Source organism: Rhamphochromis longiceps, linkage group LG23, assembly GCF_057381845.1.
Source record: "Rhamphochromis longiceps isolate RC_006_pf linkage group LG23, R_longiceps_female_GT1.1, whole genome shotgun sequence".
In the NCBI taxonomy this organism is placed as follows: Eukaryota; Metazoa; Chordata; class Actinopteri; order Cichliformes; family Cichlidae; genus Rhamphochromis; species Rhamphochromis longiceps.
In genome coordinates, this window is record NC_140578.1 from 20065944 (window position 1) to 20092949 (window position 27006).

General features: G+C 38.0%; 2 protein-coding genes across 3 annotated transcripts; one reads left to right on the top strand and one right to left on the bottom strand.

Moving 5' to 3' along the window:
• The first annotated feature begins 245 nt into the window (after positions 1-245).
• On the top strand, positions 246-12347 carry sh3yl1 (SH3 and SYLF domain containing 1). 2 transcript variants are annotated; one of them, XM_085399734.1, is made up of 11 exons: positions 246-404; positions 4139-4249; positions 4397-4510; positions 6256-6320; positions 6559-6671; positions 7878-8006; positions 8112-8256; positions 8677-8758; positions 8865-8930; positions 10116-10148; positions 11208-12336. In XM_085399734.1, coding segments are annotated over exons 1-11 (1068 nt in total). In that variant the 5' UTR covers positions 246-403; the 3' UTR covers positions 11417-12336. The 2 variants fall into 2 exon arrangements, with proteins under 2 accessions (XP_085255860.1, XP_085255862.1); XM_085399736.1 differs by lacking the exon at positions 8865-8930 and having other exon boundaries at positions 8677-8785; positions 11208-12347.
• LOC146641799 (solute carrier family 22 member 6) lies at positions 11808-25911 on the bottom strand. Its single transcript, XM_085399723.1, has 10 exons — positions 25577-25911; positions 23762-23859; positions 22570-22724; positions 21101-21269; positions 20916-21018; positions 17938-18083; positions 16084-16295; positions 15599-15707; positions 14417-14668; positions 11808-14188 (listed from the first exon to the last, which is right to left on the bottom strand). Exons 1-10 carry the CDS (start codon positions 25871-25873, stop codon positions 14107-14109), a joined length of 1623 nt encoding a protein of 540 aa, XP_085255849.1. The 5' UTR covers positions 25874-25911; the 3' UTR covers positions 11808-14106.
• Positions 25912-27006: the final 1095 nt, after the last annotated feature.

A 27006-nucleotide genomic window follows, 5' to 3' on the forward strand; every position in this document is an offset into this window, starting at 1 on the left:
ACTACCAGAGGTAAAACTCATTATCTGGATGCAGTATTTTTACTGTCAGATATCAATATACCTGAGAAACAAAAACATCTGAGTACCAAATTAAAAGCCTCCACATTAACCGCGCACCTGAGAGTCTGAAATCAGGGGAAAAGCCGCCCGGTCGAGCTACCTTGCAGACACGCGAGAGCGCGCCTAGTTGATAGAGAGCACCAGCCTTCACACAGCAAACCGACACAGTTCCAACTGCCCTCACCTAACCACGTGCCTCCGCTTAGAGCTTCTCCTTTACGTAGTTTTTGCGCGCGCAGTTTCCGGCTGTGAGAAGCGTCAGGTGAAGCGGAAGTGAAGTGAAGAGGCTTGTACTGCTTACCTGTCGTCAGTCAAACTGACAGAGAAGAAACAAGGGAAAAAAAGTAAGTTAAAGATAAAAAAGTAATTTAAGTACACAAGGAGTTGTTTTATGTGTGTGCCTGCTGTTTCCGGTCTGTTCTACCTGTCTGCTCTACCTGGACACCTACAGGGTTAGGTTTAGTAAAAGAAGACCAGTTTTACCAGGAAACGTTCTTACAGTTTAATGTTTACTCCCTTATAAACGGCAGTTTTATTTTTTCTGGCTCCCAAACTGAAGAGTAGGACCCCCCAGAGGGTCACGGGCAGAGGGATATGTGGGTTAGGGGAATAAATATTTGTTTATTAAAATATGTGTACACAAAAAAAAAAAATACTTTACAAGACATCTGACAGTTTGTTCGGGTTTTTGTTTTTTTTAAGATATTTTTCTATATATATATATATATATATATATATATATATATATATATATATATATATAATTAAACTTACATGCTGCCTATTTTGGCCTTGGCCATAGGGTTAGATTGGGTTGGGTAGGGTTGCTCATGTTGTGGAGAATCTGTGACATCTAATTAGTGTTAATGGGCTATCGTTAGCTGTTAATCAGCTGTGAGTGACTGCTTCTCTGTGCTGCTGGGTTTATGTTACGTCTGAAATTAATAAGATTAATTATACTAGTTTATTGCCATTGGACCTAGTCATATGTGACCAGAATCTTATGAAAAATAATCAGCACTTCGTTGTGGAGGTAACAGAAGCAAGAAATCTGTGCTAATTTCTAGCAAAAGCTCCTCATTTACATCTAAAACCTCTTTAAAGACAACCCAGCTCCTAAATAACTAAAACCTAAAGGACTTCTGCCAAAAATCTGACTGTTCTTATTAATGACTAACTAACCAAGACAAGTTAATCCTGTCTGATGACTATAGCATGGATCAAAACCATAAACCACTAGAAACTACTAAGAGGAACTCCATCATCAAGAACAGCCAGAGAACTGACCAAACCAAGAAACATTCCCAGCTTGACCATCATAACTGTGTTTTACTATCCTACATCAAACCATCGTGTTCACATTAAGCTATTTACCTTGTTGTTGTGAGCAGTTGTGATGTCATGCTCCTTGTATACCTACGCCCACTTGTGGTAACTGTAGCCTCTCTCATTGTATTAATCAAGCTAATCCACATACCTATCTCACTAGATAGGTTTGTGGATAAATGTTGCAATGACCATTATAAATAACACCAAAACTAAACTTAATTACAAAGCTGTTGTTTTGCTATTTTTTTTTTGTCAAGTATATCAAAAGTAATGCAGAACCTATTAAAATATGATAAATTTATATATAACACGATCTAGTTCATGACACACATGGTGGAATTTAAGCTTCCTGTAAGCCATATACTAATCCAAGGTCTTAGAATTTTATGTTGGACTTCAGCTACATTTTCAAAATGCCATATTCCTGAGGTCATAGTAATAAATATTTTGATTAAAAATTTGAATGACATAGGTTAAATAGTTCTCTAGATATAGCTATTTAAAAAATAGCTCAATTGAAAGGCTTGAAAAGACTTGAAATTACCCCTTCAACGTTTTTATGAGCAAATCACAGGGAAATCACAGATCATCAGTTGACATGCAGTGACTTTGGAACCCTCCCTAGTGACCTATTTAGACATCTCTTTAACAAACTGTACCATCTTAAAGTCCAAAGGAACATTGTTGCAGGCATAAGGAACACCCATAGCCAACCAAAAAAACAATTAAAATCCTGTATAACCGCTCCAAAGATGAGTCAAACTTCTATGTAGATGATCACAGTCTAATTACCAGAACTTCTGACCAACAACTAGAACATAAAGGAATGTTTCAACCTCCTTAGACACTAATTAAACTTGCATGATTGACTAGAATTGTCTAAAAAGAGCAATAGAACTTCCATACACAGGTAGATTCTGTCTGAAAGATGGCTATAACTAACACCACCTCAGTGCTAGCCCTGTGGAGTCTAACTGAAGCCACTGGATTCACGTTCAGAATGGAGGATTGGGCGGTTTCTCGGAGTCAGTGTTTTCTCCATCAGTGCTGCAGGCTGTGATGGAGTCTAGGCGATGCTGCAGGAGCACTTGGCCATGTTGGCGTGTTGTTGGTCAGCGGCACGTTTGGATGTGCTGTTCAGGCTGTGTCATGTGTCAGGAATTTGCTGCTGCAGCAGGAGTGCATTTTAGCATGTCGGCAGACTGGTCACAGCTCTCTGACTCTCACTGCAGAGATTTCCTGGAAAGTCTTATGACATGTGACCTGAAGAAGAGTCATCTAATCTTAAAAATCAAATACAGAGAAAATGGGAAGAAAATGAATCTCTTACTGTTTTCAAAAGCAGAAATACAAATTCATTTTCTGGTATTAACTTTTAAAAATATATTTTTTAAATGTGAACACTGAGCTGCTGTTTTCAAATAAGAGTTCAAAGAATCCCCATGACTTGGTAGAGAATAAAACACGATCATAATGATATATGTGTGTGAATGATTCATTTAATTCTTTCTGGAAAAGAATGAAAAGGTCCTGCACCTGCAGACTTATGTGTCATATGTGTTATCATCTACAGGTTTAGACATCCATCAATTAATATTATGATAAATCATTAGAGGTGTGTGTGTGTGTGTGTGTGTGTGTGTGTGTGTGTGTGTGTGTGTGTGTGTGTGTGTGTGTGTGTGTGTGTGTGTGTGTGTGTGTGTGTTATACTATATATGAGAAAGATTCTATTTTCAGATATTTTGTTATATTTATTTTCTCTGAGATAATTAAAACATTTTTGACTTTTTATTAATGTATTTAATATTTTAATTATATTTTATTTCATACTTAATATATTTTAGACTTTAATGTTTTAAGAGTAATAAGTTTTAAGACTTGTTTTAAATCTCTTTAAATACTAGAAAAAATTATTAATATTGTTTTTATTTAAATCTCTTTATATTTCAGATATGTTCTCTTTTTTTTGTCTGTGAACAAATTTAGTAGTTTAAAATTTATATATTTAAATAATAGACTTAATTTTGATATTGTGAAAATCACATTTTATAAATGTTACACACAAATGTAAAAATTAGAGGGTTTAACTACACAAATATTTATGTTCTAAAAAATTTGTTTGTATTGGCAAAAGTTTCTAAAAAACAAAATTTGCTTTTACCACTGCAGTTACAGAAGTTTTGTCTGTTTTCTATTTTAAGGTAAATAAATCCAAATATAGAAAGTAGGGGCAAAAAAATATTCAGTGCATTAATTGGGTAGTCCTCCTTAATGGAAATTTATTTGGATATGCACATAAGTGTTGCTGACATTACACTAATGGATTAGTTATTGGCCAGGAAGCTGCGTAAAAAGGGAATTCCTTTTATGTCACAGAAAAGCTCATATCTGTCCTTATTTCTTCTTGTTCTGGACTGAATGTTCCTCTTCAGCTCGTTTCAGCCGTGAGCAAAATGATTGTTTTTTTTTTTCTAATAAGTAAACCTGTCCCTTAAAATAACGTGCCAGTTATCAGCATAAATGAGCTTTTGAGCCTCACAGTGAAAGCGTAATGGGAAGTTTGTTTGCTGCAGATGGAGATAAGATAAGATCAATTAAAGTGAACAGTGAGCTCATTGATGAATGTTACTCTTCGGTTTGTTGCCAGGATGATAACTTTTCAAGCTGTTGAGGAAGGTAGGGTGGAAGGGGGCAGCTTTGAATGAGCTGCTGATGCCTTTAATGAGCCATGTAATTTGGGTGTTTGCAGTGAGTAACCCAATCCCATCCAACCTGAAGTCTGAGGCCAAGAAAGCTGCCAAGATCCTGAGAGACTTCACCGAGATCTCCAGCAGAAATGGGCCAGACAAACTCATCCCCGGTAACAACCTGTCATATTGTCAGCTTTATATACTGAGGGCTAGTCCAGTGCTCTTTAAATACTTGGGTTTTCTAATATATTTTAAAATGTGAAGTATTTTACTGTAGTGTAGCTAAAAGTGTGTACTCTACCATATTTTTGTTGTAGCTCACGTAATAGCGAAGGCTGAGGGTCTGGCCATCATCTCTGTCATCAAGGCAGGCTTCATGATCACAGCCAGAGGAGGCAGCGGAGTAGTAATCGCCAGGCTTCCTGACAAACGTAAGATCACCACTCCTTCCATGCTCTGTAAAGGTTTGGAATTTTGCACAGGCAACTGTCGGTGTGTTTCAAAAAATATAAACTTTAATTAAGAAGGCTGCTCAGGTAAGTCACCAGATGCCAAAATATGTGGAGACTTATGTTGTCTTTCTTTTTTTCATCTGTCAGATAGAACAAAGCCGTGCTCGATCAAGCCACAATTGTTTTGCTCCTTCCAACCAGCACTTCAGCCTCATTGACAAATAAAATGATTCACTCACAAGCATCAAACTCCAGTCCTGAGAAATTAAGCTATTCCAGAAAAAAAAATTAAATGCGATTGAGGCATCAGCAGTACTAGCATGGTGTTCCGCAAAGCACGATTCTGAGTCCTCTATTGTTTGTTTTTACTTGTGGATATAACAGTTTGTTTTTCTACACAAAATAAATATGGTTTTGCAAGCTTGTATTTGTCTGAAGGATATAAGCACCAAAAGTCTGGAGAAATTGAAGACATTTTACAACAGAATTTAACATTTTTACAGCTTGCTTCAAAAAGTAGATTTGGTTTTTATAGCTAATTCCCCCCTTTATACAATTTTAGTGCTGTGAATTATAAAATCACCAGTTTAAATTGTATAAAGGCTTAAAGTTCACATTTTATGCCATTATGTTCTTTGAAAGATTGATAGTGGCACAGTGGCTGTAGCTACTAGCTGTCTGCTAGGCTTCATGTTAGCTAATTGGAGTCCAATTAAACCCTAGTCTATGTTTGTACTGTTGGCACCTTTTGGGGGCATTTTGAATCCAAATATCTGAGGAAAATTACTTGCTGTGCAGTACTACGAGGACAGTCCAAGAACTCTGTGCTAAAACTGTAGTGGAATTCTTGGAATTTATATGCTCTTATCTCTTAGCATGTGTCTGTGTGATGTAACAGTTGTACAAAGCAACTGAACTTCAAAAAAAAAAGATTGTAATCAATTGTAGATGGCATTTTGACAGTAGTATACTTTTATTACCCTTCCAAGTAAAGTCTTTGTATGTTTGTAGAAACATGTTGCTTCTGGAATTTATCTGCATGATTGATCTGAGTGACTGAATTATTATTCCTCTGTTATTTGATTGTCACAAAGTATAAGATGAGTACACATTTTTTTTTTATGTGTTCTAGAAAGTCTGTACTCTTTATTAGTAAGGTAAAGAGAGTTCAACAGCAGAGGTGTCATGTTGGAGGAGGAAATAATAGCTGTTTTTTAATCATGGATTTAGCCGCAGTCTACGAAGCAATTCTTGTGATTTGCTGCTGTTTGCCTGTTGTCCTGTTTTTTCTTCTTATTTGGTTCAGTTTTTGCTGTTTTTGATCTTCCTGAGTCTCTCAATAATCCTTTTGTTGTTTTGTTTTGTCTTGTGACATTTTGGGCTCCTGCGGTTAAAAACCAGGCCTCCCTGCAGTGTTGGGAGTGTGCTGTAGTCATCTGACACATCAAGCGTTTGATGTCAGTGAACTGGTCCGGCGGTGGCGGATGTTTGAGTTTGCCGTGGTGCCAGAACCCACCGAGGGTCACACGGGCCTTACTGAGTGGTGCCACCACCCCTGCTCTTCTTCTTCAGGCTCTTTTGTTGGTTTTCTGGATTTTCACATTAAAGGAGCAGTTCACCACATCTGAAAACACTAGCACCAGCAGTGTGAATAATCCATCCTGGCTTCAGCCATAAATATTATCCATGCTTGAGCTTTATTCTGTGTGTTTTTGTGTCTGCAGGCTGGTCAGCACCTTCAGCTATTGGCATCGCTGGTCTGGGTGGAGGCTTCGAAATCGGGGTGGAGGTATAATCCCAAATCTTATAATTTAATTTATTTGATTTCTGATTTGCGTTCCAAGACGAAACATTTGTATTTGTGTTGAATTTAGGGGTTCACAATAATTGCCATAAATGTATCAATAGTGTTTTTAAAGGTTGTGAATGCAGCGGTTTGCATCACTGAGATGTCAATTTGTCCTTTAATGCACCACATCCCTTTTTGGAAAGCAGAAGTAAAAGCTAATTTTCTGGTCCCCCCTCAGGTGTCAGACTTGGTGATCATCCTGAATTACCGGAGGGCCGTCGAAGCCTTCACAAAGGGTGGGAACTTGACGCTTGGCGGGAACGCCACTGTCGCCGTGGGACCTGTTGGAAGGTGAGTCTACTCCCCACCTCTCCTAACACAATCTGTCTGTCTGTCTTTTAATTGCCTTGAATGCTTTCTGTTTATGTAAATTACAGCTTAGGTTTGATTGTCCTATTCTGCTTAGAGATTTATGAGACATTTAATGACAGTTTGTGTTTTGAGGCCTGAAGCAGATAGCCAAACTGTCTGAGGTGGGGGAAAAAAATCACCCGTGATTTACTTTAGAGGCCAATTAAGATGTTGAGGTTAATTTTAGAATAAGGTGGTTTCAGGGTGGGTTAACCGGTTTTGGTGCTCATGTATTGGCAGGTGTTTGTGGGCGTGGCGAGTTACATGTCAGTCGGTTCATTCTCAATAAATGTTACAGACAGACAACAAATGGTAGCCAGAGCTGAATTAGTTTGAAGAAGATGGTCAGTTGTTACAGTTAGTTTATGTGTGAGTGTATATGGTACTATGAAATTAGTCACATACACAGTGATTGAATAACCCGCAACCAGCTATAGTTTTACAGACACAGCAGGAAATAAACCTAAAGAAGACTGCAGGTCCTTGGAGAAACCAAGGACTGTGATTTTTATATATATATATATATATATATATATATATATATAAAATTCATTCCCCTATACTATGCTGGGGTTTTGTAGCCAGAAGTGGCCATCTTTGGATGAGAGATTGAAAAGCTAAGGTATCAACTAGCGCCAGCTAACTGTACTAGCAAGCTACATTACAGAGGTACAAACTGCTAAATAGTCATAACAGCCAATAAAAAGCTATAGCTTCACTCACAAAAGCTGGAACACAGATTTATTGGTCATTGAAGCAAGTTTTGCAGTTTTTTTTATTTTGCTATTTGATTGTGTTTTTTGTTTTTTTTGTTTTTTTTTTTTGGGGGGGGGGTAGTTATGAACCAACTTGCAGCTTGGTTTGTTTGGTTTTTGTTTTTATTTATTTATTGTTTGTTTTTTGTTTTTTTTCATCCAGTAAAACAAATCTGTGCTTGGAAAAACATTTATTTATTTATTTTTGTGCAGAAAAAATGTTTTTAAAATTAAAAAGAGCATAGGACCCAGGATCATGTTCTGTGAAACATATCACTAGTGCTAATTAACCGGTCATTAGGTGTTAATGCTTTCAAATTCTGAAATTTTACTTGACCATTTAAACTTCACCTTTGCCAGTTTGATCAATAGAATAAATTCTGCTTGTTAGGAACGTGGAGGCTGATGTGGCTCTGCGGAGTACTGCAGCTGTGTACACCTACTGCAGGTCCAGAGGTTTGTTTGCAGGTATTTCTCTGGAGGGATCCTGCCTCATTGAACGCAAAGAAACCAACCGCAAGTATGGGGGAAAAAAACACGAATCAATCTGCTGCATGTCAGAAGTTTAACTAGTTCTCTCTTTTCCAAACAAGTGCTTGTCTTTAATCCAGTAGTGTTGTTGCAGATTCTACTCCCAAGACATCCGCGCATCTGCCATTTTGAATGGTGATGTGGAACCGCCGTCAGAGTGCTATGACCTCTACCACATCCTAGATGTCTACACTGAGGCCTACACCACCGACTGGACAAGCAAGAACTTGCAAACTAGGGTACGCAAACCAAAAGCTTAACTCAAAAAGGAAAGGCAGCTATGTGTGAAGTGAGGATGGTTTCAAATGATGCCCTAAATAGTTTCCAGTGTGCTCACTAAAGGGTAGGTGAGTGCAGGCAGCTCAGTTCAGCACACAGATTTTTCTAATACAAAGCCATGCTGTTGGAATAGAGGCAGTATGCAGTTTAGCATCCATCTAAAATACCCTGACAATTACTGTGCTTTATTTTTTACATAGTGGTTCAATAGTGTAGTGGTTTATGCATTTGCCTAACAAACAAACAATGGAGACACAAATTAAGTGTAGCTCAGTGACTGTTATACTGAATGTCATGTGATTTTTTTTTTTTAAATTTATTTATTTTTTGCCTTTATCTAATATGCAGTACATAAAGTGTACATTTGTGTTTGTCTCCAGTCATCCGTTCGCCCAGCCAGACCACCAGCTCCGATCCAGTCAAAGCCACCAAGCTACTCCGAGGTGTCAGCAGCCAGTGCCGGTAAAGCTCAGAAATACAACTGTTCAGGTGCTATTAATTTATGGACGAAATTGTCTGTAATGGGGTGTGTGTCTGTGTGTTTTTGCATCTATGTGTCTGAGTACAGGAGCTGGAGTAAGGACTAAAAACACTCTCTACCCAAGTGTCTCTGTCTATAAATCTGAAACCTCAAGTGAGTTTTACATTAACTTTCATTATTTACTCCTTACCAGCTATTCTTTTTTTTTTTTTTTTTTTTTTTTTTCATTGTCATTTTGTGAGGACCGCTGTGACTCCTTGAGCTCACTTTCAAACTCAGAGGCCTCTGACTTGGTTTTGTTGCCCATGTTAGTAACTGGTTTTGGGTCTGGAGAATTCAAATCAACCAATTAGTACAAACATATTTTTCTTTTCTTTGGGTTTTTGCTTGCATCTTATTATAGTCAGAATTTGTCATTTTTCTTTTTCTTTTTTTTTATCCTTTTTGTTGTCATTTTGTTTTAAACCATTTTGCGTCCCATTTCAGGCAGATTTCCATGCCTTTTGTGGCCGTATTGTGTTTCTGTGGTCAGTTTGTGTCCCTTCATAATTGTTTAGCACGGCATTGTGGTTGTAATGGACGGCTTAACAACATCCTGGGGTTTTTTTGCTCGAGAAATGGTTAAACTGATGCAAAACAAAAAGAACAAAAGTTGTTCGTGCTCATTTTGTATCCCTTTTCTTTCAGTTTGTCAACTCTCCATGTGGTTGTTTAGCATCGTTTTCAGTCATTTTGTCTCCCATTTGTATTTACCTTGTTTTGTATCTTCATGTGGTCACATGGCACACCGTGTATTCAAGTCTGTTATTAACCCACGACCTTGATGCAGCCAGTACCAAAACCCATTAATAATCCTAGTGTTTTGTGTATGTACGTATGTGCGTGTGCATACTTCGGCGACACACACCTGTTCAAACAGGTACGTTGCGGGGACCTGACCCCTTTGTGTTGATAAAAGAGTCCTCCAAGGTAAATGATTAATTTTATGGTGAAGACGTGGTTTAAGGTCAGTGAGTCTTCAGCAAATTAATGTAAGTCAGTATGATTGCTTGTGCAGTGATAAACACATTAATATATTGTTATCAACTTTGGGGCTGCAGCTCTCTCTAGTGTTCACAGCACATATCTGCAACTTAAACTGCAGCGCTATTTATTTTAAATAAGCTCTTTATTTAAACACTAATGAATAAATTTTAATGGAGGAAGATGGAAAAAGAGCATTAGTCTTTCATATTTCTTGTTTGAGAACTTATTTTTATTAATGTTTTCACAGCTGTAGATTAATTTTCTCCAGATTCATTAGCCGTGACTCAAATTGATGTTTTGTTTCTCTTTCAGGTAAGTTTGCCTCCAGAAACTCTCAGATGAACGGTATGAATATTTGACTGTGCAAAATTTAAATAAAAGTCAAATGAAATGATCTGCAAATTTCATAAACCCATATTTTATTCACAATAAAGCATAAAAAACACATCAAATGTTTAAACTGAAAAAAAAAAAAACATAAGCACATTTTATATTTGATGGCAGCACCTCTTCATTTAACAGTAGTCCATAAAACTAGAAATTGTGGCAATGTATTGCCTGGTAGAAGATTCTAGCTGCTCAGTAGTGCTGAGTCTTTTTTCCCCCCAAGGTTTAGCATTGTCTAGATAAAATGTGTAAAAATATATGTTGCTTTAAAACTTTTAGATACCTTCAGCACTGATGGTGCCTTTCCACATGTGCAAGTTGCCGGTTCCAAAGGCACTCATGTACCCCCATACCTCTTGGACTAAATAGTGATAAGGAGCCTGTTTATCAAAGTTCTCTTAAGTTCCCAGGTTGTAGTGCCCATATACTAGAATTTCAAGAATTTCAAATTTGGATTCGTCTGACCACAAAACAGTTTTCTACTCTGCCTCGATCCCCTTTAATTTAACTTTGGTCTAGACAAGACATGGATTATGTTCAGATTTGTGGATGGCACAGTGAGTGTTCCTTAGTCCTTGCAGTGATTTCCATGACAGCACTGCCACCTGAGGGCCTGAAGATCATAGGCATCCAATATTGATTTTCAGCCTTGTCCCTTAATTTTTTCCCAGATTCTCTTAAGCTTTTGATGTTTTTATGTAATTTAGAGAATGAGATTTTCTCATGATCTAATTAGATGAAAAATGTGCCTCCAGCTGTTTTTTTTTTTTTTTTTTAGTAACCCTTACTATTTCTTTCGTAACTAATTCAAAAGTAGCTTTTTTTCATGAAATAGTAAAATGTCTGTTTCAACATCTGTTTTCTATGTGTTATTGTAAATAAATATTAATATTCTGAATTGTACAACATAAATATATCAGACCTATGTTAAACAGTGAATTTGCAGTAAATTAAATCTGCTTTTGTCAAATGTTTGTTTTGTTTCTGTTTTACTTTCTTTGTTTTTGTTAATTGTAGATTGGGGATCATCAGAGGGTGGAGCCACTGGGCTGATGGTTGTCACAGCGACACATCCCTTTGCAGGGGAGCAGCCAGGTGACCTCAGCTTTGTTCCAGGCGACCGTATCACTGTCATCACGAAGACAGACTCCCAGTATGATTGGTGGGAGGGGCAACTGGAAGATGGTCGGGTTGGGATCTTTCCTGCAAACTTTGTTACATATTGATACTACTCTCTGGGTGTCTGACAGAAAAACATCTGAAAGAACCAATATTGGGTAAAATGAGTTTGGAACGTGGTTGTTCTGTTAGGCGTAAACACTCCACTGCATGAATATACTTGTAAATGAATTAATAATCCTTCGGTTTTTCACATAGTAAATGTAATATTGGAAATTTTGAAACATTTGTCAGACAAAATACATTTTGACATATTTCACAAAAATATTTTAACTGGCATTTTTAACCATTTCAAATGTTTCACATTTAATATTGAAGTACCACTGTTTGGTTGTTTCTTGGTACAAATTTGAATCACAAAAAGACAACCACTTGGATTAAATGAAATCAACTATTCCATTATTATTGTGATTATTAGTTTCATCATCATAATTATTATTATTTACATTTAGTTTGAAATTGATTGGGAACTTTAGGCTGGTTGCCTAAAGGCTGGCTGCCAACAGAAGCATTTGTTTGTTTGTTTGTTTTTCTTTTAGTTTACTTTAGTTTCTTTTATAGTTTAAAGTCTTGATATTTTAAGATCAGTGGCACCACCAAAACTGCTGTAAAGTCTAAAAATTGAACAAAAAGTTGAAATTTAACTGTCAGCTGCTGTGATCAGGGAACTTTAAGGGGCTGTAAATTTCAACACCAACTGTTAGGCACTTTCTTTAGCTCTTTAAGTCAATGTGTTACAATTATCGTGGAGATGGTTATACTGACTTTGCTGCACCCTTGTTCTTTTTTTTTTCTGCATGTAAATATGGTTATGCATGATGTTGTAATAATGTTAAATGGAGCGGGTTACAAGGTGGATGAAGGAATTTTTAAGGAGTTTAATATATGCATATCAGTTTAAATATTTTGTTTTTCTTCACTTTGCACTTTTTTAAAATGACATTTAAAGTATGAGTTTAGGGATCTGCTAATGTTTTAATCTTAACAATGTCTTCAGATTAATAATTGTGGTGTGGGTGGGTATTCTTTTTGGGGGGGGGGCTTTTTCATAGCTGCAGTACAATGTACTGTTTGGATCCTATGCAAATGTTAATAAACCTTATGTGTTCTAAAATATGCGCTTGTTTTTATGCAGAGAGAACAACAGAAATTTTTTTTAAAAAGCTAACTGGGCTGACATTTGAATATTTCCTGCTTAATCTCACAGAAAAACATTACATTACTGAAATCCCTCACATCATCACAAATAGTCACATTTATTTAAAGTCATTGTCAATGACATCAAAGTAAAAACAATATTTATTTTTTTTATCACAAACTTGTTTACAGTAATACAATAATTTTTACTATTATGATTTTGTTACTGTGTATAATAATACATAGTGTCATAGTGTCTGCTCCTGTTATGGTCAATTATATTATATTTGCACAAATTTATTTAAAAAAAACACATTTAAAGATTAACACCCACAACAAAGGCACAATACTGTAACATACCTGCAGTTGTTAAAAACATTTAATTACATCTGAAATCAACATTTTTGTTGTTTTTGTCTGTTTTTAGTTTTAAATCTAAGAGAAACTGATACTAGAGATGATGAAGATACTCTAAACCTACTTGTTACCCTTGTGGCTCCTTTAACATGAAACAGCTTTTTTATTTTTTATTTTAAACTTTATTGGCAGCTTCACATTTCAGCTGTTTATTGTTTCCACTTCATAACACCCTGCTTCTGTCTCTCTTTGTTTCTTTGAGAAAACTCCAAGCAAACCAAAATGTGTTCCTACAAAGCATGTGACATTCACATGTCTGGGACAGGACCAACAAATGAAACATGGGAAAATAGTGGCATCTCCTGGAATAGTGGATAACATAGAGAATATACTTGTAACAACAACTAGTTACTACAGTTTGTGTACTCAGCACATCTATGGTACTCAATGGCCCAATGGGATGCAGCAGAATCCATTAGTGGAAGCTCAAACCTGCATTTGTACACTTGGTAGTGTGGAACTAAGTATTGTCTTTTTGTGTATACAAGCATATATTTGTGGTCTTTGGCCATAAATATATTGTAAGTATCAAACTCAAAATCAGACAACATGTAAAACTGGGATAGTGGCAAAAAAAAAGACTGGAAACGCTACATAAAGCTAACAAAAAGAGAACAAGGAAACCACTAAATATGACCATTTTTCAAATATGTCCTTTTTTCCCCTTAATTGAGTACAAAAACAGGATAAGAATGAAATAAAGAGATGGATGAGTTTTTCTGGATGTTGTCATTTACAGTTTGTAACATTGTTAAAAGAGTCAGAGAAATCCCTGTAAAAACCAAATCTAAACGATTCTCATTAAATAGAGATTATGATTATGCACAGCACTGGCTCAAGCATACTTATTTCAAAACTCTAACTTAAAATGTCTTTTTACACTCATAAAACAATGAATGAACCCAAAACTGCTGATTAACAAACATAAAAGGAAATCAGCATTTGGTTCAATTTATTTTCACAATAATAAAAACGCAAAGTGGTAACAAATAGGAAAAAAAAACAGCATAAGAATAAAACACACTGCCTTTCAAGTCTTGGAAATCCTCCAACATCCTCTAAGAGGGAATAATTTCAACCTGCCGGCTGGTGTTTTCAAGGTATGAAGTTTCTCTAACATGAACTCATGTTTGTTTTTGGTCTAATTAATATCAAAGCAGTAACTGAAAGCTGCCGGCTGCATTCATATCAGCAGTGCTGAAATTGTGCTGACTTTCTCCACAGGGAACGTTTCCACTTTGCTGGTTTGGCTGCTCACCAGTGTCCTGAAAAATCACACAGCAGGAGATGCTGTGAACGAGCCAGGCAACTCACATGTGATGTCATATATTTTATTTCTTTATATTTCTTTGTATTTTACAAATGTAGCTGTTTTTCTGAAAAACAAATGTACATCTCTGGGTTTTACAGCCATTATTACTGGTTTTTGTAAACTACTTAAAAAAATAAGAACGTTAAAGAAAGTTATTGCCACCAAAACGACCAAAACTCACTCTGTCCTCCAGAGCGCATCCATGGTAGGTTGGTGGGGCTGTAGCTGCCTGTTGCAGTCCGCCACAGAGTCAGGAAGTGGGACACCACTGGTTTCCGGCAGCAGCAGGCACAGTCCACAGCATATGATTGGTCCACTGCTGTAGATAACCATAGCAGCCAAGGAGATTGCTCCGTCAGGGTTTGCGGGGACGAGGGTGTTGACCAGGCAACCGAGCCGGAAAGACAGGTTGACCAGTGATAAACAGCGTTGCCTGGATTTAAAAACAAAAAAATATATACTCTTATTGAACAATGGCTAGAGAAGATTTCTGCTATGCTGTTTAATTGCCCCGACATCTCAACATCTAATCTCAGATGAAAAGTAGCTCAAAAACCAATAGGACCAATTAAATTTGCAAGACTTCAATATCAGCTAGAAGATCATACATAAACAAATCGCTCAACTAAGTATTGGAAGTAAGAAGCAGATGGTGTGGAAATATATGCTTAATGAGAGTAAACCAACCTTACAACTTTTGCTTTCAAGTTAAATCATACCTCTATAGGCTAACTAATGTGTACAACTGGACGGGGTTTATGGTGCCCTTGGTTCACCATGCAACAAAAGAGAAGTTTCATACAGAAGATACATGTTGTTAAACTGATGTTTCGTTTCCAGAAACTGCTCGTCTGTGTACGTGAAAAAGATGATGGGTAGATTTCAGTTCACAACTATTTAGTAACCAAATTGCCAAAAAACAGAAAACTATAATCTGACTGATATTTTCGCTTTGGTAAGGACAACATCTGCCGTGGCTCATAACACAAACACTTTGTAACAGCAGAACCGGTTACCATCCTTGATCCATCCTTGGTCCAGGGGTCCAGTCCAGAGACTGCTTAGCTTAAGTGAAGTTTAGCAGACAGCTAGCAGTTACAGCTGTCTGTGTCTTTACCTACTTGTCAGTCAAAGAGGCCACGCCCCTATTTTTAAAAAACAGCAAATTTTTAATACAAGCGTTATAAGACATGTACCTCCACCCCCATAAGGATGTTAGAAAGAGGTAAATTAAACAGGTTATAAACATGTTTATTTTGCAGTAAATCTGGACATTTTAAGTTTGAAGCCAGGCTCAAGTGAACATTAGAGGAATGTCTGCTTGTGGAAAACCTGCATTAAAGAGTGTTGTGTTGTTTTCTACCTGACCACAGTGGGGAACAGTTCAATGCTGTACAGAGTGGAGATAAAGATGGCAGCCAGGACGCAGAGTTTCCCCAACAGAGCCAGACTCATAACCAGCATCGGCGTACCTGCATCAGAGTACCAGTCTCAGAGATGGTGGTCAGATTTGATTGGAGGCTGCAAACTGCATATAGAATGATTCCACCTACTCCCACTAATGTTATGTTTTTTCTACCAATATTAAATACCAGTATTTTCTCCCACTAAAAATATTGATTAAATAGATTAAATAAATCGACTGCCTGGGACAAAGAGCAACTGTCATCAAGAGCTTTTAACACAGTCTCCTATTGTGGCGTTCAAGAATAGAATCCTAAGAACAGATGCTTTTCTAATGTTTTTATTTAATGTTGTGTTCATTTTAGTTTAATTTAATTTAATATTTAATGTCTCTTAAAAGTGATTATGAACTAACCTAAAATACTGAAAATGCGGAGGACTCACCATTGTACCTGGACAGGAGTAACGACACGAAGCAGGCAGCTCCACTGAGGAACAGAGCGAGCATGCTCATTGGCCGGCGTCCCAGACGAACCAATGGGACAAGCAAGCAGGGAGCTTCTGATAGCCCGGAAAAGAACTGGGCGGAGTAAACGCCAACACCGAATGAGCCGATGTTCAAACAAATTCCATAGTATGTCAAAGCTGATGCCGCACTGGAGGATGACAGGACATTTATTTATGTATTTATTCATTTATTTTATTATGTTTTTAATTTACCAATATTTTGTTTTGTGAATTTTAATTTTTGCATTTTTATTATTATTTATTTTCCTTTTATTTTATTTTCCTTTATTTTGTTTGATGGATTTGCATTTATTTTATTTATTTCACCTTATTTATTTATTTTATTGTATTTATTTTACCAGTATTTTGTTTTGTGAATTTTCTTCTTTTTTTATTTCACTTTCAACTTATTAATTAATTAATTTATTTATTTATTTATTTATCTATCAAGGTTTCCTCTGGACTTGTAAGTGAACACTTTAAACAATGATGAATTTTAAAACAAAACTGTGACAACGTTTCTGATTAAGGTTTGTTTGACATAAACCTGTAAAAGTTTAACTCAGCATATTGAAGGGGTTTTTTTGTTGCTCAAACTTAACCACAGTTTGGTTGTACTGCACACAGAGTATTACACTTCCTCCATTTTGTTTCACAGTTTTCCGTATAAATAGAAATTAGTAAATACAAATTTACCCTCAGCAGCCTTTTATCCATCAAACACTCACTCAAGTGTAGGACTTTTAATGATATCAGCTTAAGGTTCCTGTGTGCCTGGTGTTATAACTCACACAAACCAAAGCTCCCTGATGACGAAATGCTGTTACTTCACACCGGTTGTTTATGTATTATATAACCCTGTTACCTTTGGCCACAAACAAGAGGAGGCTCAGACTTATTGAGAACAGTCTATTCTCGTTCCTTAAACTCCCTTATTCCAGTTTTACAAATTATTCTGCATGCAATACTAAAAGATTCATCTATCTATCTATCTATCTATCTATCTATCTATCTATCTATCTATCTATCTATCTATCTATCTATCTATCCATCCATCCATCCATCCATCCATCCATCCATCCATCCATCCATCCATCCATCCATCCATCCATCCACACACATACATATATATACAGTGGAACCCCGACTTACGAAATTAATTCGTTTCTTTTGTAAGTCAAAATTTTCGTAAGTCGAAGCACCTTTTTCCTTCGCCTTTTGAGTGAGGCGATGCTGGCTGAAGACAAAGTTCTTGGTGGAGGCTGAAGAAAGCATACGTTTGCATGCACACATACGTACGTGTACATGTAAATAACGGTATGGAATTTAATTCTAAACACTAAAAACTAAAACTTACATTTACGTTAATTAATGTACGTACAGTATGTACACTGTGCAATGATATTTTTTTTAACATTTTTTTAAACTCACTCATATTTATGCCTCATGCCGGCCCCATTATGAATGAACAAAATGCTAATTGCAAACAAAAAGCACACGAAATAGCGCACTGCAACAACAATACGTCTTTCACGTGGAACAGCGAAACACATTTCGCAAACGGATTTCGTTACACGGGCATTTTGTCGTACCACGTTAATTGGTTAATTGCCTTCTATTATACAACTATATTACAAATAGTTAATAATTTTATCTCATATATTTAATATGAGATATAATTATCCAAATATTGTGACTTTAAATCTAATAATTTGATGTGAAAATATTCATATGTTTATTTATCTTTGTTATAAAGGGCTGTGTCCCATATGGAGCGTGTGCAGTAGGTACCTCACACAGCTCATGACAAACAATCGCATCAGGACAGTTGGGTGCTTCAAGTGGATTATGTCACTGGAGGCATGATCTCCAGTCACAGGGTCTTCTCTCTGAGCTTCGGTGGCTTTCTGCAAGTCTGACCAGGCGGAGTCCAACAGCTGCACACAAACACAGCTGGATTATTTTATATATGTTTATTCATATACACACATATATATTAGGGGTGCAACGATATTCGTATCGATATTGAACCGTTCGATACAGTGCTTTCGGTTCGGTACGCATATGTATCGAACAATACAACATTTGTAATTTATTTTATCAATTTTCCTTCTGACGATGCTGTCTGTGTTGAGCGCTCAGTGAATCTGTGTTCGACTACTCCGCCTAGGCTGCACTGTCCAGCGCAGATCCACTGAGCGCTCAACACAGACAGCATAGTCAGAAGGAAGAGCGCAGGGCAAGCTAGCGAGACAGAAGTTAAGCTCTCCTTTTAACATGGACCTCCCCCACTCTCATTCAGATCTGGCGTTTGGAATTATTTTGGTTTTCATGTGACGTATGACCCTGAAGGTAAGCGAAACATGGACTAAAGTAAAACAGTATGTTGGATGTGCCATGCAATGCTCAATTACATTGGTGTGAACTAGTATGTTAGCGCAGTTAGCTCGTTAACGTGTTGGCCGTCTAGCCCCATGCACGGGGCGATCGGCGGTAGCTCGTTAACGGAGATTTGCCGTGTTGTGGCGTTAAGGTCATTTCAACGAGATTAACCTGAAAGCACTAGTGGGAACACAACGAATATGACTGCACATTTACGCCGACATCATCCTAGTGCAAAGACAAGTGGAAGCAGACAAAAAAAAGCAAGCATGCTACTAACTTTAGCCGAGTCATTTAGACAGCTGTTAGCACATGATTCTCCTTATGCTGCTGAGAATATAGCCCAGAAGAAGCGGATAGTATAGCTTTTATTTTGGAAAGAGACATTTCTCTGTAATAAACTCTCTTTTCCAAAGATGAGTGATTCCTCAATCAGATACAGGGCTTGCAATATCGCTAGCCCGACGTCCCGGAGCTAGCGATTTTTTTCAGACGGGCTACCAAAATTCTATCTCTTCCCTGCCCGTCGGGCTATTGTAGGAAAAATATATGTCAATGCTTTTGCATTCTTTCAGAAATGTAGCTGGGTAATTATGTCATTGGCATCGGTGAGCCACTGTCAATATGTGACATATTGAAGTCGCGTTTGAATTTGCGCTTGTTTTTTTGCTTTCACTTTGCAATCGTGCGAACTGTGTATAGAGAGCGACAGCACTGATCTGTGAGTGATGATAATTTGTGCACCAATTCCTCTGACATCGTCTTATTAATCGTTAGCTTACTATGGAAACATGACAAGTGAAATCTCCCGCAGCTTAAACATGTGAGAGGTTGATCGCGCAGAGAATCGCTGAGCTTATGTGAGTGCATGTGTAAAAGCATTTCAGTTCTGCTGAGCCAAATAAGATAGGTCAGGGTGAAGAAGTGACAGCCAAAGAAAAGCTTACCACAAAACGGGGAAGTTATGACAAATCAGACTATAAGGCAAAAAGAAAGTGCAGCTTTATGGTTTCATGGACAAAATAATTTCTGTGGCTGCAATATGACGAGCTAAATAACCAGGGCTGCACATAAGTGGTCCGCAGGTGTGCATTCGCTGTCAAAATAAAAAACATGCACAAGGGTTAGGGTTAAATTTAAAAACTGTACTTTTGAGTTAAAATATATATTTATAATTTTAATAAATGACAAATTAAAAATGCTTGAACATTTTTTTGTATTGAAAAAATATCGAACCGTGACACCAAAGTATCGAACCGAACCGAACCGTGAATTTTGTGTATCGTTGCACCCCTAATATATATATATATCTCACCTGATCCAGACTGAACCAGCTGTAAATTTTTGAATTTTAAGTTACTGTACAAAAATCACTGATTCGGTGGCTATCAGCTTGGAAGCACTTACAAATGATCCAGCTGTTGATTCAAAACTGTTTGTTTGTTTTTTGACCTAATGTTTGAAAGAAAAAACTCCCATGAGAACAATCGATTTGTTAGTCTGTGTTTCTGATGCCAACACATTCAAAAATGCTGATACAGGGAATGTTTTTCACCACACTGAATCCCCTGTTATGTAATAGCTGTGCCGAAAAGCAGCTGCAATTTTTTCCCCCCTGCATGAGTTTGGAGCCTGTTGTTTTTTGTAGTTTTCAGTAGAAAAATTCTTCAAATGTTTTCAGGGTTCAGCTAGTTTAACATCTGGACTCTTCGCTGCTGGAGTACGAGTACGATGTGGTTTTGTCTTCCTGAAGAAAGCAAGGCCTTTGCTCAAATAGGCATGTCTGAATGACAGCATGTTCAGGCTGTCATTCAGACAGCTGTCATGTGATACTAACACCCCCACCCACCCACTCACTCCCCTATCATCAGTGATTTAAACTGTGTGCTGATAATAAGCAGTATGGTCCCAGAAGACCATAATTTCCAAAGAGAATCTCAGATTCTGGTCAGACCAGAGGGTGGTTGTCAGGTCAGCCTCAATCCATCAAACAATGGTTTTAAGCAGTGTTCCTGCACATTAGTGCTACAAGACGTCATAGACACCAAAGCTCTACAGCCTTTTTACAGACCACAGATGACAGAATTCATAAACAGTGGTCGACCCCTCTCCAGTTTACCTCTGATAGAGTTAGTTTCCTTGAGATGTTCTTTTAAGAGCATCGTAAAGAGTGACGGCAGAAGTTTTAATGCACCTTTCTCATTACATAACCTTTCCATCTATTGTTGACCATTTTCCAACTTATTTTAGAAGACCATCTGTTTCTTTATATCTTGCAGTTAAACATTATCAAACTAACACAAAGAGGAGCTGGGTTATAATAAGGAATAATCCTACTTGTTAACACAAGACATTTATGATTTGAAATGAGGCAAATGTTTGTTTACCAGGTCCAAGCGCTGGTTATCTGCAGGGCTGTTGCTCCGGTAACGGTCCAGGATATCTGTCCTCTTCTTTAACAACAGCCATCGGGGAGACTCTGGGATTGAACTTGAAGGAGAAAAACTGTTATTGCTTCCTTTATTAACGGTCTAAATGAGGCTACCACAGGTGAACAGGTGTGTTGGCCTACAGGTAGAGTGGCAGACAAATGATCTGAGGCAGAGCCAGTGACAGGTGCAGACGTGTCCAGGTAGGGTTGAGCCAGGCCAAAGGAGCTCCACCCATTGTCCCCAGGCTGAAGCAGAATGGCAGGAAAGCCGGCGGCCACAGCCGAGAATCAGGGGGAGTCCACTCCACTGCTGCAACGCAAACAGTTTAAAACAGTCTACAATTTAAATTCTGCAGGTTTCAGTGCTATCTTCAATGTGAACTTGCTCTCCAAAGCTTCTAAGATTTATTAGAGTAGCTTTACCTGATTTATTATTTAAAAACTACCCTTCTTTATGTTATACTGAACCTTGCTGAAGCCCAACTGTTTTAGCTCCAGTCCCTAAATGCCCACTTCCTTCTGATTGGCCAACTTAAATATACATACATTTATCTCATAATTTAAAACTCATCTTTAGCACACAGCACTGTCAGATAACATGCATAAGGAAAAAGATAATAAATCTATAATAAAAAGTCTCCATAGAGTCATCTTTAAACATAATGACTTACCTTAGTTAGCTAAGGTAATTAGAGTTAGATAAAATTAACTGATAATAATAATAAACAATGAATAATAAACCAAATCTCTGTCTGTGTGTATTTGTTTCTTTGACCCACAACACCACTTACAAAATGTGATCATTTCAAAAAGAAAAGGTGTTAAAGGTACCCCTCCAAAAGTTGATTCTGTTCATCTGGACGTAGCATTTTGTGGGAGAAACGTTTCGTCACTCATCCAAGTGACTTCTTCAGTCTCAGCTGACTGCAGGTTTCCCCAAACTTATAAACAGTACATTTGCATAATGACTGAAACCAGCCCACTGAAGGAACAATGGGCTGGGAGGTCAGAACTGACAATAAATGCTGAAGCAATGGATAGAAATATAATACAATAAATACAATAAATATTGAATTAGCTAAATTATAAGACCCTGAGTCTTCCTACACTTTGGGTCCATGACTTACTATGTAAAGGCTAGCTGCTAAATTAAATCAAAGCTGAAGGAATAGACTGCTTCCTCCAGTCTGCACATAACACTGTAGGGGTCAAAGGTTAGGAAGCTGCTGGAAGCAATCCTGCTTCATTAGGCCTCAACCTGGTCAAGATGGCTTTATCTGGAACACGTGCTTTTTATCAGCCTTATGTAAGTATGTCCCACCACGGTCCAATTAAAGTCACCATCCAGCCAGTGACCCAAAGCCCACTGAGGGCTGTCTGATAACGAACCACCTTCCAGCTTGCACAAAACACTGCAGGCTCCCCAACATACTTTGTGAGACACTTCTAAAAACATTTTGAAGTTGGATACTCATACATTTAACTGACTTTCTTTAATTAACTTATTAATGGTCAGAAAATGTCCAATGAAGACCACAGCTCAATATAACGGGATGAAAGTAGATCTGTGATACGACATTTTAATCATGCTTTTAGGTTTCTTGTGTTACCTAAACTGAAGGCGCAGATGTTGATGCAGCAGCAGCAGATTCCAGTCAGGCAGCGAAGAATAAGGAAGAGGAGTGGTTGAGGAAAGACAGCAGGAACGAGGCCACACACGGCGTGCACGCACATGGAAATCAGCAGTACTGGACGCTTTCCGTATCTGCACAGAAACCATCAGCGAGATTTTTCTTGTTTGAAGATGAGTGATGACTAATGTTTGTTTTAACTTAAACTTGACATATACACTACAAGTCAAAAGTTTGGACACACCTTCTAATTTTTTATGTTTTTTCTTTATTTTCATGACTATTTACATTGTAGATTCTCACTGAAGGCGTCAAACTATGAATAAACACATATGGAATTATGTAGTGAACAAAGACGTGTGAAATAACTCAAAACATGTTTTATAGTTTAGATTCTTCAAAATAGCCAACCTTTGCTTTGATTACCGCTTTGCACACTCTTGGCATTCTCTTGATGAACTTCATGAGTTAGTCACCTGAAATGGTTTTCCAACAGTCTTGAAGGAGTTCCCAGAGATGCTGAGCATTTGTTGGCCCTTTTGCCTTCATTCTGCGGTCCACCTCATCCCATACCATCTCTATTGGGTTTAGATCAAGTGACTGTGGAGGCCATGCCAACTGGTGTAGCACTCCATCACTCTCTTCTTGGTCAAATAGCCCTTACACAGGTGCTGTTAACTTGTGATTTCTGAGGCTGGTGACTTGGATGAATTTAACCTCAGCAGCTTTCTTGGGGCGGTCCTCATGTAAGCCAGTTTCATTGTAGCGCTTGATGGCTTTTGCAAAGCACATTTAAAGTTTTAGCAAATTTTTGGACCCACTGACCTTTAGTAAGTGATGATAGACTGTTGTTTCGCTTTACTTAGCTGATTGGTTCTTACCATAATATGAATGCTAACAGTTGTCAAATTAGGCTGCCAGTTGTGTACCAACCTGACTTCTACACAACACTGATGGTACCAACCTCATTAAGAAGGCAATAAATTCCACAAATGAACCCTGACAAGGCACACCTGTGAAGTGTGACTACATCATGAAGCTTATTGACAGAAAGCCAAGGGTTTGCAGCGCTGTCAATAAAGCAAAGGGTAGCTACTTTGAGGAATCTAAAATATAAGGTCCAAACTTTTGACCAGTAGTGTATTACAGACTGTCAAGTGTTGTGTTGTACCGGTCAGATATGGCTCCTCCAAACAGAGATCCCAGCAGCAGACCAGTCATGAAGAGCATCTGACCATAAGACAACCAGTCTGTCCAACCACACACTGACTGACACACACACACACACACACACACACACACACACACACACACACACACACACAGGCAAATATAGATGTTCAAGTCCAGAATACACTCAGAGAACCAAAATATAAGATGCAATGAAACAAGTTTCACAAAGATTAACTTTTCTGTTTACAATGAGAGACATGACGTGTATGTGTAGCTGTGGGGGTTTATTAACTTGGCCATAATCAGTTTGGATGTGTTTGGATGTGTTTTACTAGTTGAATAAGAACTGAATCAAAAATCCTTTTATCCTGTTGAGACTTTTCAAAATAAACTGAATCACGTGGAAGATGCAGAATATTTACTGATGAAAAGCAAAAAAGAGCCGTCAGGTGCTAAAAAATAAACCTTAGACTCAAACGTTAGAACAGGCTTTTCCCCGCAGCACGCTGTGTAATAATACTCACAAAGAAAACGGCAGCCGTTAAAACTTATGTCTAAAATGTATAGTTTCATGCATCGGTTAAAACACTGGACTCTAGGTACACGACGCCCAGCTGGAAACACTTCACGCAAGTCGAGCTGCCCGAGATTCACAGAATTTACAGAGAATGTTAAATTTTTGTGATTTATATCGTTATCAGGACGATAAATGCCTTATCAGGATATGAGATTTTGGTCATATCGCACAGCCCTATTCAGCCGGGTTAGTAATCCGTGGTATGTTGGTCTGCTTTGGATTTCCGAGTGGGAAATGCAAGTTAAAGGGGCATTTCATAAAAAAAATTCCAATTGCAAACTCAGAATTTGTGACTTCTAACATATTCAGGAATGCACCTACATGCTGTACATTCCAAGATCTTCCTCTTCACCTAGAAAACTGCAGTGTTTTTCAGACCATTCTCTGTAAAGCCTAGAAATGGTTGAGGGGGAAAATCCCAGAAGAGCACAACACAACAACCACATTCAAATTCACTTAAATCACCCTTTCTTTTCGATTGTGATGCATAGTTTGGTGCTGGCCCAGCAAGTTGTCTGGACCATGTCTACATGCGTAAATGCATTGAGTTGCTGCCACTGGTTGATCAGAAATTTGCTTTAATAAGCAGTTGAACAGGTGCATTTGGAAGACGGAACTAGCAAATTTTTGATTCTGTGCTTGAAAAATACTGAAACCTTTCTTGGATTTCCTAGATAGAGGTCCAGACATGACTACAAATGTCTATAACGAGTTAAAAAGATTACAACACGTGCTTATGCTAAGCATGGCTAAATTCAGTTACGATTAATGACAGACGATTTACAGAAAATTAGCTTTTTTTACTTTACCCTCAGAAATGGTTCATTAACAGCTTCAAGTTGATCATTAACACCATGTTAATCTCTAGAGTTGCTGTTATGTAATGCAGATTACTGTCCAGTTAGCATGTTGGCTGAGACTTTAAACCGATCATTTAATGTTGAAACAATGTTTGGTGAAAGAGGCCCCAAGCTGGCCTTTCAGTGGTGTCAAAAACTGAAAGTTATATAACTAGAAAATCTAAAGTTTATTAATTGCACGTTTTTCATTTCATTACAGTTCATTTCTAATGTGTCTGAAACTATATTTAGGCCTACACTTTAAACCATGAGATAACTATAACAGTAAAGGGAATAAGAAACACGCACTTAAAAATATCCCCAGGTGTTGCATCATCACAGTATTCATGACTGTGTTACAACTTCAGACCTCTCAATGAAAATAATCTTCACTCACGTCTCGGATCCCGCTCTCTGTCCTCCAATCGGCGTCGTCCTTTAAAACCTTGCTGAGCGCTGATTGGTTTTCCTCCTTGTTCGGTGCCAACTTTTCAAGCCACGAAGCAAACGTGCCAGTATCATTGCCATGGCGACATGTCTCAGCGACCACAGCGGTGGTGAAAATGTCCAGAAAAAAGAGGAAAGCCGTGAAGAAGAAGATTAGAGCGAGGCGCCAGTAGACGGAGAGCTGCAGCGGGGACATGAGCGGGCCTGTCTGGTCTCCCACAAGCTGATTCATCCTGACCTTTACCATGCTGGAAACTTCAAAACTCACAACTTTGAACTCTTCAGGAGCTCCACATGTTGTTCCAGCAGACCTCTGAGCAGCGCGTGCCGGTCAGGTCTGAACAGCTGCTGCTGTCACAAGAAAGTGGTTGACCTGTCAAGCAGGAGGCGGCTTATATTCAGGGCCAACTTTATTACGCCTTCTTTTCTCCATAAGGCCCGACAGCGGGGACTATTTTCAGTACAGCGACACCCGGAGGTCATGTGCGGTCCGGCACCAGGACCACCTGTACTGGAAAAGAGAAGGTACAGCCAGAGGCAATGAAAGAAAATAAATTAAGCTCTGCAGACAGTGGAGAAAATTACTGAAGAAGGAAATGAGGGGTTTTGTAAAAGTAAAGGAGGATATGGATGCTGGAGAAAAAAAGAACCAAGACAAGGGGTGATGTTTAAATAGAAAAAAGGATGATGAAAGATGGAGTTTAAATAAAAAGGGAAAGATGATGTAACACTTACTGTGGAGCATAAGACTGCTCCGTTCCAGTTTTAGTATTAACTCTTCAGTTAATGTCCGACACCCTGAGAGTCCACAGGTGAGGCATGTTGGATAGGCATCATAGATAGGCATCATAGATGTCATACCAGGCTGCTGATAGTTAATATTATCAGTATTTGACTAGCTGACCACAGGTCAAATGCAGCTTGCCAGCAATGGTGTTTAAGCATCTAGAGGCCCATTTAAAGAGCTAATGTGGCATCCTACACCCGAAACATGGCTGAGAAAATCTAATCGATATCAGCTCATGTTTTGAGAGGGATGCAGTTACCTAAAATAGCCTTTTACAACTCTAGTGCCTAAAAGCACCAAAGTTTAATTATACAAGCTTTAAGGGGTGTCCATGTAGAAACACGCAAGCAGCAATGCGTGGGGGGGAAAAATACATTTTTTCGTTTTTACTCTGTCATATATGATGATGTGAAAGCTCTACTCTCTTTTGTGTAGCTGCTGTAGAAGCTTTTTTATTCCCTGCATCGTCCACAGCTATGGAAAAGCGTGTGCTACACCTCCTGCGTTGTATTACAGATAACTTATCAACAAATATGCCCACTTAAAAACAAATGTCCTCACACTTTTGTCATATTTACATTTATTTTTCAATA